Below are 13,079 nucleotides of genomic sequence, written 5' to 3' on the forward strand. Positions count from 1 at the left end.
AAATATGTACCAGTTTCTCACTAGTGCTTTTCAATGCTGCCTGCTCCCACCTCTCAGGTCAGCCTCATTTTCAGATGGATTTCTTCATTCAGCTTTTATTTACAGCATATCTCCTCAGACAGCATACACAGAAGCAGTTGATGTCAAGCACACAAGTAATGAACTTTATTCTGGGGGTCAGCCAGACCTGAGACCTTGGGTAAAGGTGAGATGATCATGGAGAAAGATTCATGAAGAAACATGACATATTAAGAGTTACTTGTGAATCTGTCCTTTATTTCTTTTATCCAAGTACATAAGTAAACTTAATAGAATGTGCCAAACAGAATATTGTTAAATACATAAGGCCACTTCCGCCACTTACAATAGTCCATAAGTATCTTTCATTGGCTAATTTCTTCAGCCATATCATATTACTCTCCATCTTACAAGCTTTTGTGTTCAGAATTCCATGATTGGAAAAGAAAACCATGTTCCAACCATAAATGACAGTCAAATGTGTCTTCTCCTGTATGTTTTCCTCCATCATTTAAGAAAACAAAAGAGAGGTTCCTGGGTGGCTCAGTTGGTTAAGCATCAATTTTGACTCAGGTCACGATCTCATGGTTCATGGGATCAAGCCCCACCTCGGGCTCTGCTCTGACAGCTCGGAGCTGGGAGCGTGCTTCAGATTCTGTGTCTACCTCTCTGTCTGTCCCTCTCTCATTTATGCTCTCTCTCTTTCTCTCTCTCTCTCTCTCTCTCTCAAAAATAAATATTTTTTTTTTAAAAAGGAGAACAGATATGTTATAGGGATGCCCTATCAGCAAGCCTTCTTCTACCTACAGAAAACACATGGTTTGTTATTAGATTATATAGATAGGGTACAGGACAAGATTTAGAAAAATGTTGAAAAGGAAATGGCACATTTCCGAAATCTCACTGATGTCTGCCTATTGTGTGAGGGTTAATAACGTCAGCACTGTCACTTGCCTGTGCCTGTGTGGTCTTCCTCTCGCTCAGAGTAATGACTGCACAATTTTAGATGAAAGAACACAGAGGTCTTGAAGTGTTCTTGTCAATGTCAGATTATAAGTGGAAAGCACGTGTTCACTACTACTGTTATGTGGTTTCTTTACCCAGCTTTGACAGGACAGTGGAAGACAGCTTTGCTATACACTATTCAGGCACTTTATTGAGACATGACCCTGTGGAAAAGCACTCAATATCAATCAGTGATCAAGATGTAAAACTACCGTCTCTGGTTCTGATCTCTTTATGCCATCAATAGATATTTGACAAGGTCAGTGCACTGACAGACCATTTAACTTTCTGAAGATGAAATGCACGTTTAACTACAAGCTTTGATTGAGGTTACTAATTTTCATTATAAAAATAATATCATAATTGAAAGACCTTGTCCTATGTCTAAGAATTTGATAGAAAATCAATTATTAACTCTTTAATCATACTGCCTGTTGATAGGAGCCTAATACAGATACCAGTATGGAGATTAGGGAAGTCACATAACTTGCTAATGGTTTTTGCAGAATTTGTCTTTAAGATAACTCTGGCAATTTATTTGGGAGGGGTGAGACAGGTAAAGCAAAGACATCCCTTTGTAATGTAGATGACTAGCCCTATTACTTATAAAGTATGACACTTTAATTTTTAAGAGTCTCTTTTAAAAAATATATTGGCCTTTTATTTATTACTTCATTCAACAAACATCATCAAGCACGTACTACACATTGTACAAAGTACTCTGCTGGGAACTGGTCATAAACACATAAATGAGAGATACCATATCCACTGTAAAATCTACTTATTTATCAACAGTTTCCTCATTCTGTTCTTTTCAGTTAAGTAAAGTATTTGTTAGTACAATATAATCATATTTAAAAAGCTAATGTGGGGGCACCTGGGTGGCTCAGTCAGTTAAACATCCTACTCTTTATTTTGGCTCAGGTCATGATCTCACAGTTCGTGAGATCCAGTCCTGGGTAGGGCTCTGCACTGATAGTGCGGACCCTGCACAGGGTTCTCTCTTTCCCTCTCTCTCTGTCCCTCCCCTCCCTCTCTCTCTCAAAATAAATAAATAAACTTTAAAAAATAAATAAATAAATAAATAAATAAATAGCTAATGTGAAGGGGAATGGGGAGAAACTGCTTAGTTGGGTACAGCATTTTACTTTGTACTGATAGAAATGTTTTGGAATTAGAGGTGATTGTGATTCACAATATTGTGTACTAGATGTATATACTAAATGCCACCAAATTGTGTACTGTAATGCAGTTGATTTTATGTTATGTGACTTTCATCTCAATTTTCTTAAGTTTAATGCAGTTTGTGGTTTGTTTCTCTTGATATATTTATTTGGCTTTGTATTGGATATTAGATTTGAGAGGTCTAGCTTGGTCCCTTTCAGGTCTTTTTTGTAAATTTTAGAATTCTGAAGATTTTTCTTATGGGTTTTAAACATTTCTTTGAAGGTTCTTCCTCATTTATTTTTCTTGATATTGTGGATGGGATTTTTTTCATATTTTTGAATTGTTTATTACTGCTACACAGAAGAGCTATTGAGCTCTTTAGTTTATATCCAGCACTTTTTTTAAAGTTTATTTATTTATTTATTTATTTATTTATTTATTTATTTTGAGAGAGAGAGAGAGCAAGAGAGCGAGCGAGCACACTGGGGAGGGGCAGAGAGAAAGAGAGAGAGAGAATCCCAAGCAGACTCCATGCTGTCAGCGTAGAGCTCAACTTGGGGCTGGATCTCACCAGCCATGCAATCATGTCCTGAACCGAATTCAGGAGTTGGCTGTTTAATTGACTGAGCCACCCAGGCACCTCTGTACCCAATACTTTTTAACTTCCCTTTTTAATAAGATTCCCAGTAAATTCTTTTGGATTTTTCTAAGTATATGATCAAACATCTATAGGTGGAGATAATCCCAGTTTTACATATTTTCCTTACTGATACAGTACTTTACAAGGGCCCTAATATTAAATATTAAACCATTTTGCATTCCCCAGAATCCCACTAATTATTGTGACATTTTATTGAATTATATTTACTAATAATCTGTTGAGAATTTTATATTTATCTTCATAAGAGATATTGATTATTCTCTTATGTTAGGTTTTTATACTAATTTAATAAAATCACTCATAACTTTACATTACTGTCTACTCTGGAAAAGAAAATATATGGAATTAGTTTCCCTTGGAAGTTGGAAATACTTCACTTTAAAACTATCTGATTTGAAGCCATATTTGAAGATAATTTTAAATTTAATCTGCATTCTCAGGATTATAAGTCCAGTCTCTTTTCTTCATTTAAATCCTTTTTTTTCCCCAGAAAGTTGCTAATTTCATCAAAAATTTTCAGTTTTAGTATTGTATTCTTTTTTAATATCAATATCAATATCTTCTTATAATCCCTTCCATATATTTTATCTTCTTCTTATATCAAATTATGTTTATTTGGGCTTTCTTTTTATTTATTCATTTTTTAAATGTTTTAAGCAAGGGAGGGGCAGAGAGAGAGGGAGACACAGAATCTGAAGCAGGCTCCAGGCTCTGAGCTGTCAGCACAGGGCCTGACCCGGGGCTTGAACGCACAGACCACGAGATCATGACCTGAGCCAAAGTTGGACGCTCAACCGACTGAGCCACCCAGGCGCCCCATGGGCTTTCTTTTTATTGAACAGATTTTTAAGTGACTTTCTATTATTGTTTGGGTGGTATGTTTTATTTTTGTTTCAATAAATTATATTCTGGCTTTGTAAACTCTACTCATTTTTCATGTTATAAATATTTCATTGGTTTTCCCTATGTGTTATTTTCTCCCTTTTATATCTCTCTTGATTTTAAATTTTTAATTGATTGCCTAGCACCTAAATTTTCTCTCAAAACGTAGTGTAATTTTGTTAGTGTGTGAATTTTTCTCTAAGAATATTTTGGGGTATCCCATAATTTTGTTTGGCAGTATTTTAATATTATTTTTCTGTAACTATAAAGAGTTATTTATAAGTGTGTGATATTTGTTTTATTCTAAGAATTCTAGAAGGTTTTTATGTCTATACAGTGTTTAATTTATAGCTTCATTTTTTTTTAATTTTTTTTAACGTTTATTTATTTTTGAGACAGAGAGAGACAGCATGAACGGCGGAGGGTCAGAGAGAGGGAGACACAGAATCTGAAACAGGTTCCAGGCTCTGAGCTGTCAGCACAGAGCCTGACGCAGGGCTCGAACTCACGGACTGCTAGATCATGACCCGAGCCAAATTTGGACGCCGAACCGACTGAGCCACCCAGGCGCCCCTATAGCTTCATTGTTTTGATAACTTGTGGTTAAAGAGTCTGGGCTAATACAGAGAAAGACAGATACCATATGGTTTCACTCTTATGTGGATCCTAAGAAACTTAACAGAAACCCATGGGGGAAGGGAAGGAAAAAAAAAAAAAAAAGAGGTTAGAGTGGGAGAGAGCCAAAACATAAGAGACTGTTAAAAACTGAGAACAAACTGAGGGTTGATGGGGGGTGGGAGGGAGGGGAGGGTGGGTGATGGGTATTGAGGAGGACACCTTTTGGGATGAGCACTGGGTGTTGTATGGAAACCAATTTGACAATAAATTTCATATATTAAAAAAATAATAATAAATAAATAAATAAATAAATAAATAAATAAATAAATAAATAAATAAAATTAAAATAAAGAGTCTGGGCTATAAAACAACTACTTTTTTGGAATTTTTTTCATCCTATCGTAGCTCAATATATGACTACTACAGCAATTGCCGCTTTGGTAACTGTCTCATGTGTGCTTGAAACACTGGGATTCCTGTCTAAGTTCACAGTACCTAACAATTCAGCCTTATTCATTTTAGTTAATTTTTAAATTTTTCTATCCCTCTATATAGTTTCTTTTGGAGGAGGATGCAGCATCCTTTGTCTATTTAGGAATGATAAGGGTGGATTAAACACTTCCAACCATAATAATTCTATTTCTCTGCCTTTTTCCTAGCATGTCTTATTTTGATGCTCTGTTACTGCCTGGGCTATTTTTTTCCTCATTCTGTATTGTGCTCTTCAGTTATTTTATTTTATTTTATTTTCTATGAACCATCCTTTAGTTGATATTAGTATTGCCACCATCAGCCCTCACTTTGTTTGCATTTTTATATATACCTTTGTACATCTTTCTTTTCTTAGTTCTCTTTTTGCTTATATTTCCTCTCAGTATATAAATGTCTCAGTGATGGTGTAACAGTAGAATCAGAGAGGAAGGGATGGATGTGAGTGGCAGAGCAAAAGAGCAGATTCAGGAGATAAAAAGGGACTGAAGAGGGATGAAGTGGGTTTTTAGCGTGGGTGGGAGCAGAGTGTAGCCCTCAAAAGGGAAGGAGTTAGGTTGGGTGTAAGACAGGTTAAATTCGAAAGAGAAGTGGCCAGCTGCCTCCCTGTCCACATGTGACACTGGCCTCAGGTGAGGCTGGGGTTACAGCCAGTGGATGAGCTTCCCATAGAATTATGATGATCCCTGAATTCGAGCTTACATCCTCGCCACTGCTTTGGTGGCATGGATGGCACACACCTAATTTCTTTGTAACTTAGTTTTTCTGTAAATCAAGAATAGTAAGGCTTATTTAAAAATACTTCTGTAGAAGTATTGAAGAGTGTGCATGTGATAAACAATTTCTAAATGCTTGAGGGCCTTTTGAGTGCTTGCAGACAAGCAAAGGCATCGTGACTTTAAAGTAGCTTTATTTTAGAATGAAAGTTCCATCTTAAATATGTCTGATGAAGAGTTAAACTATTTTTGAAAATAGGACGTGTGCAGCTTCATCTATGCAGCGAAATGCCATTTCCCACTGATTTGATCGAGCCTTTTCTCCTTAAGCCTTGCTTGCTTCTTCCAGGGCTCTGTGCTTGGCATGGTAATTAGGGACTTCTGCTCTCACTGATAGGATGCTCCTGGCTATTTCTCCAGCTCTACTTTCCCACAGCTTAGCTCCTTACATTTCCCTGGCAGAGTGTGTGGTGTGTATTTTTAAGTGGTAGGATTTGAGGAAAGCAGTTCTGTGAAAAAGGAACGTGATAGACAAGGCTGTAGAGCAAGAGAATCAGCTGGGGTTGCTAGCTTTTAATTGAAGTTTAGTTGGAGGTTCAGTGAGGTGAGACTGTTATGACAGATTTCAAAATGTAATGATAGGAAATGGGGTGGGTTCATCAAAGTCGCAGTAAATACGGAGCAACAGCTCAGCAACTCAGCATGAAACAACAGCTACAAACCCTTAAAAAAAAATAGAGAGTAATTAAAATGTGCATTGTGCAGTCCTTCTTCTCAGTGGGTACCTTTCCAGGGAAAGCAATAACTTTATTGTGAAAAATATAAACACAAATTTAGAGATGTAAATTACATGCATGTTTTAATCTGGTTCATAAACACTGAAAGTTTTGAAAACGTAAATATAATCAAAGTACCCAACTGCAGCTGAAACCAGATTTGAGAAAGACGTCAAGAAGGTGAAAGGCCCTCCAGTCTCCCCCAAACCCTCACCCTCTACTCACCCCAATCCTACCTGCTTACCCCCTTTTGTGTATTTGGAAAAGAAGAGGTGGGATTCTGTCCTTCAATTTCAGGGGACACAAAAGCTTGTCTCCAATCTGTCAATGTCACAGAAGGGTTTGTGGTTTTAACCCTTTCTGTCCACTTTCTCTTCTGTCTCTTCCCCCTTTGGTCTATGCATGTGATGTTGGAGGTTAGTAAGCCACAGAGTGACTAAGTGTTGGATAATGTGCAGCATGGGAATTTACCCAAATACTCTTCAGATTCTTTTATTTCTGTACTTCAAGCATGACAGTGACCTCAAATTGTACCAGTTTTAAGGATTGATCTTACAGAGACAGATGACATAGTAGAAAATGCACTGAACTGGTGTTGAAGAAATGGGTGTGGGTTCTATCTTGACTGCCCCTTCCTGCCAGAATGACTTTGGGCAAAGTCTTTCACTTCTCTGGGCCACAGTTTCTCCATCTGTTAAAATCACTGAGTTGGCCTAAAATGAGCTCTAAGGTTCCTCCCAATTCAAACTTTCTACAGTACTCTGCTTCACAGACCCACGCCAACCAAGATGGGATCCTAGAGATTCAGATTCAATGTGGTACTCTTCTTAGGTCCCTAGGTGTTTCCAGGAGTAATAAATGTTCCAGAGGAGGCCCAAGATTTCTGCCAAGGACTCTCCATACTGTCATTTAAGCCCAGGGCTTCCTGACACTGTTATTTGAAGTTGTTTGTCCTGACTTCAGTCCTGGTAATTTCTCAGCTTTAATAAGGGTCTTTCCTAGTAGGGAAAGACCTGATGTCTGTCCAGACCATCAAAACTCATGGTTGGAGCAGTCATTGGGAGGACCCAGTGTAATAATCTTACGTACTCCATCTACAGGGATGAAGGACGTATTTGAACAGGCATCTGTACTGTATTTCTCTCTCAGTGAATTCCCTTTTTAGAATAGGATGGTAGAAATTTATAGGATTACAGGGAGAAATACCCATAAGAGCAACCTGTCATTTATATAAATCACTTGAAATGAAATTAAAGTGTGGTATTCAAGGGAATTGTAGTTTAAGGAATCAACCCAAAGTTTAATTTGAAGAATGTTTTTACTATGTTGTGTATCTGGGTGAGTCTACCAAGTGAACATGAAGTCAAGTTTTTCTTGATTGATCATTTTAAGGTGGAAAATAGAAAGTTACGTGAGAACTTAGCATTTACTCTGCCAGTATGTTATGCAGTAGAAAAGAGTTGGGACTTAGAAGTAGAATAAGAGAAATGGTTGTAAGTTTGAAGACAGGTTTTCGAGTTGAGATCATTTATCCCCACTGCTGAATTCCAAAGGACATTGTTCCAAACACCATTGAGCCCTGGCCGGACTGAGACTGTTCCCTACAGACTCTATGATGATTGCCTGAGGCTGCCCTGGAAAGGAAGTAGGTTTGGGGCAGGTTCAAACAAGAGCTCTTTGATCCAGTTGGATTGGAGTGTTAGAATGGTGAAGTTTCCAGAGCAGTCCTAGGATAAGGCACTGGGGAGGGAGTTATTAGATGTGTGTCACCAAACTGGAACTTTTGGGTAAATAGGAGGGATGCGTGTAGGAAAAGATAATGAAATATTATTAAAAGCATTTGGGTCTCCTAACCTCTCATGCTTTTTAAGACTATTTTTTCTTGATTTATAGTAATAGACATGTATGTTGTGTTCTTGCACTGTGAACAACAGTGGCTGTGCCTTATGCTTTTTGTTATGAATCTTTTAGTGATGAACCAGCATGAAGTAATTTATACAAAGAGAATGTTCCTATTTTAACTAAAAATTACCAAATAACCCATAAGGAAATTAACCTTACCTAAAAGTTCTCAAACTATTAAAGACCTAAATATAAAAACTAACTGTAAAACTCTTAAAAATAACAGGGGTACATCTTTCAGAACCTTGGATTCAGCAGTGGTTTCTTATATATGACACCAAAAGCAAAGGAACAAAGGCAAGAAAGATAAAATGGACTTCATCAAAACTAAAAATTAGGTACATCCATGAACTACCAAGAGAGTGAACATTCACCCCGTAGAATGCAAGAAAAGATGTGCAAATCATATATCTGATAAGGGTCAAGGATCCAGAATACATAAAGAACTCTTACAACAAACAATAGGAAGACACACACACATACACAAAAACAGTTAAAAAGTGGGCAAAGGACATTTTCCAAAGAAGATATGCAGATGACCAATATGCACATGTAAAGATGCTCAACACCAATAGTCATTAGGAAAATGCATATCAAACCTGTAATGAGATACCATTTTATACCCAGTAGGATGGGTCCTAACAAAAACAAAACAATGCAAAACCAGAAATAAACGAGTATTTGTGAGGAGTTGGAGAAATTAGACCCTTCATACATTGCTGGTGGGAATATAAAATAGTACAGCTAGTATGGAAAACAATTTGGCAGTTCCTCAACAAGCTAAGCGTAGGATTGCCATATGACCTACTAATTCAATTCCTAATTATATACCCCAAAAAACTGAAAGCAGACATTGAAACAAAAATTTGTTCATGGATGTTTATAGTAGTGATATCACAATAGCCAAAGTGGAAATATCAAAATGTCCATCAATTTACAAATAGATAAACAAAATGTGGTATATCCATACAGTGAAATATTATTCAGCCATAAAAAAGAATGAAGGAACACAGAGGAACACAGAGGAACCAGGGCGCCTGGGTGGCTCAGTCGGCTGTGCATCTGACTCTAGATTTTGGCTCAGGTCATGATCTCATGGTTTGTGGGATTGAGCCCCACATCAGGCTCCACACTGACAGCATGGAGCCTGCTTGTGATTTTCTCTCTCCTTCTCTCTCTGCCCCTCCCCAGCCAAATAAATAAATTTAAAAAAAAAAATGAGGAACCTTGAAAACTTGAAAACATTATTCTAAGTGAAACCAGCCAGACATAAAAGACTACATATTTTATGATTCCATTTACATGAAATATCCAGACTAGAAGGATCCATCAAGACAGAAAGTAGTGGTTATCAGGGGCTGGGGAGAGAAGAATGGGGAGTTCCTGTTCAAGAGGCATGGGGACTCCATTCAGGGTTATGAAAAACTTATAGAACTAGATAGTGGTGGCATTGTGACTGTATTGAATGCCAGTAAATTATACACTTTAAAATGGTTTAAAATGGGGGCGCCTGGATGGCTCAGTCAGTTAAGCCTCAGACTTCAGCTCAGGTCATGATCTCACAGTTCGTGAGTTCAAGCACTGCATCGGGCTCTGTGCTGACAGCTTAATGCCTGGAGCCTGCTCTGAGTTCTGTGTCTTCCTCTCTCTCTGCCCCTCCTCTGCTCATGCTCTGTCTGTCTGTCTCTCTCTCTCAAAAATAAATAAAAACTTTAAAAAATGGTTTAAAATGGCAAATTTCATATTTTGCATATTTTACCACATGCATGTATGCGTGCACACGCGCGCGTGCACACACACACACACAGACACACACACACAAGAAATTTCTAAACTTATATAAACCTTGTAGAAACCCTGGTAATGAAATACCTGTGACAAATGAACTCAGATTTGCCAACAGATTATATTTCAAGCACAGCTTTGGGACTGGGGCAAGTTTCTGGAAGTGAAAATGTACGTGATTGAGAGTCAGGAGTCCTATGTCTGGTCCAGGCACTGCTGTTATGTGGCAAGGGGCAAGTCATGTAAACTTTATGGGCCTCCATTAGGGGACCTGGACAAATTCTCTCAATCATGTGTGGGACCTTTTCAAGCTTCCCATATCTTCATTCACTCTGCCTCCTTACCCAGTATGAAGGGTAGAATATTTCAAACAGAATGCTCTTCCACCAGGTGAAGGGGGTGAGGTGGCACACACAGGGGTGGTTAGGGTACAAAGGTGTGCTCTTTGGCAAGCCTTTGCAATATTCCCAAATCTTGGAGCCAATTATGGTACTCCTCATATTTCTAAGACTACAGGAAGTAGGTTCATTCATTTCTTCATACAGTGTCCACTAGCCAACATTTACTGCACATACTCAGGACAATGTGAAGCACAGCTGAAAGACCCAGAGCCCCTGAATTTGTGGAGTGTATGTTCTGTGGGGAGGAAGTATCATGAAATAGCTAGTTACTGAGTGTGATGAGTGCTCTGAAGAAGTAAACGCGGCTGAGGATGAGTACTCCAGGCTTAGCTACAGCTGCTCTGAGGAAGTCCTGGTTGACCTGTTATCTACAGGGCGACTTGGAATTAACCAGGAAACCCAGGAAGGGGCACATTTGCTTCCCTGATGGAGAGAGAACTGTGAAGAGGATGGGAGAGCGGGTTTGGAGAAGACTATGAAGACAGCCTCGTTCTAGAATGTCACGCTGAACTGTGGGCAGCCTTGTTGAATTCAAAGGCCAGGGGAAGTGGCTCCCTGAGACCACAGTGGGCACTTCTACCAGCAGATGCTGCTTTCATGTCCCCACCATACCACTTCCTGCGCTCTGAGCTATGGAACCAGCAGTAACCACACAGCATTTCTGGAACTTAAAATGCTCCCCAGTGTCGGCTCTGACCTGAAGCCACCATTCCTCAGAGTCCTTAACATCTCCACAGCACAGGGCAGTGTGGGTCACAGAACAAGTGGCTGTGGAGTATGACACCCAGCATGCTGTGCGAATGTTGAGAGGATATTTCTCCTTTTGGTCTTTCAGTTTTCTGCTCATCAAACCAGTAAATCTGGGCTTTGAGGATGGTGGAACTACCAGACTTTTACGTAAAAAGTGGGGACAGACTTTTACTTAAGCCTTAGCAAGCCACTGGACTCGGCAAAGCCATTGCATGTATTTGGTAGGTGAACTGGTTCCACTTTTGCAGTGGAGGCCACATTTCCACACATTGGTAGAGCCCAAGGTGAAGAGCTCACACCTGTCTGTTGGCTGCTATCCTCCCAGAAGCCTGCCCTGCCAAGCATGGCCATGACTGGAGGGCCCCAAGCTAAAACTCAGGTGTATGCAGTGCTCCTGGCTGACCTGTCCACTGTGCCACAGAGGGGAGGGGAGCGGTCATAGCCGTGACTCGTGCTGCCCCATAAAGGAAAGGAGCTCATCAGTAAGCCCCACTTCAGGCATCCCCGGTCCAAGCTCAAGTTTAGAAGCTTATGTGTCATCTTTTCTTTGTAACCATAAATCTCTGCTCTCAGGCCTAATTCTATTGTGTTTTTTTTCCCCCCTTTGCTTTCAGGAGAGTAGATCTGGAGACACAAACAGCTGTGTTGAAGAAATAATTCGGGTAAGGAGATTTTTTTTTCTTTTTACAAATCTTACCAACTGGTTGGACTAGATCCCAAATAGAAGGAGGCGTGTGGCTGTGTTGTCCAAGGGGCCTATTGTTTGCTTCTTGTTTGAGGTTTACCTTTTCTGAAGGCAATCATATAAGTTGTCCAAATGCCGCTTTACAAAAGCAATTCTTTTAGAAATCTAGGAGTTACACATCAACCCAGTGCCTTTGTACAGGCTGAGGTGACACTGTATTAAAGTGATCAGCTGGGAGACAGAAGAACAGAGTTGAGATGAAAAATATGGTTGTGCTTACATTTGGATGCCCCCATTTGTCAGCCTACTATTTAAAAGCATCCTTTAATAGTCCTTACTTCCCAGTCAGGCAAGGGTTGCCTTGTTAGTTTTCTCCTAAACTTAATTAGAATCAGAAGCACTCTGACAAAGAGGTGATGCTCACTGTCTGAAAATTTATTTCCATATTGTTTTGCATCTTACCGTTTTTGCCTATTACTGTCTGACACTGTCCTCTTCATCATCATCATCATCATCTCTAGTAGATACCCTCCATGAACCAGTTTCACACCCAGATTCACTTAAGCTGGGCTCTCCTGCCATATTAGTGTTTTCTTGAGTATTCAAACTTGTAATCAGGATGTCATCTTCAACCCATATTTTTTCTTCACTCATATTTATTCAGGGGAGTGACCTAATAATTTACATTCTCAAAAAGCTGATATTACACTGGGAAAAACACCAAGACAAATTAGACCAGATGGGATGGCAATTCCCTATAAAGAAAAAACCTTTATTTTAATATGTTTCTAACTTTTGGACATCCTACACACTTTTTCTTGAATTGCTAATGAATGACAGTAATATAATTATTTGGTTTAAAAATTTACATTAATCATCACATTGTTTTCAGAGGCAGATTTTTTTTCTTCCTGGAAAGCATTATTTCATAAACCTTTAACTCTCAAGTTAACCAAAATAATTAATTGAAGTTTGATCTGTTGAGTTCGTAATGAGTTTTGTTTTTCTGGCAGAGATTAATATAGAAAACAGTTGTCAAAGTGGGCAGCTTCATGTCTGGCATTTAATATATGTTAAATAAAATACATATTGTATTTTATATCTGTATTATCTCTAACCTGGAGCTTTGTTTCAGATTAAACAACAAATAGTGTGAAGTGCTGATATACTTGTCCTATTTCTCTTTTGACATACTTTCACGTTTGGAATCCAAATATTCAGTGA

At 38.8% G+C, this 13,079-nt stretch overlaps 1 protein-coding gene across 1 annotated transcript in view; it reads left to right on the top strand.

Moving 5' to 3' along the window:
* AFF3 (AF4/FMR2 family member 3) overlaps positions 1 to 13,079 on the top strand; it is a 533,714-nt gene that overhangs the window by 238,871 nt on the left and 281,764 nt on the right. Inside the window, 1 exon segment of the mRNA XM_045445721.1 lies at positions 11,785 to 11,832. Within this exon segment, the coding sequence (XP_045301677.1) occupies positions 11,785 to 11,832 (48 nt within the window).

Source organism: Leopardus geoffroyi, chromosome A3 (genome assembly GCF_018350155.1).
Source record: "Leopardus geoffroyi isolate Oge1 chromosome A3, O.geoffroyi_Oge1_pat1.0, whole genome shotgun sequence".
In the NCBI taxonomy this organism is placed as follows: Eukaryota; Metazoa; Chordata; class Mammalia; order Carnivora; family Felidae; genus Leopardus; species Leopardus geoffroyi.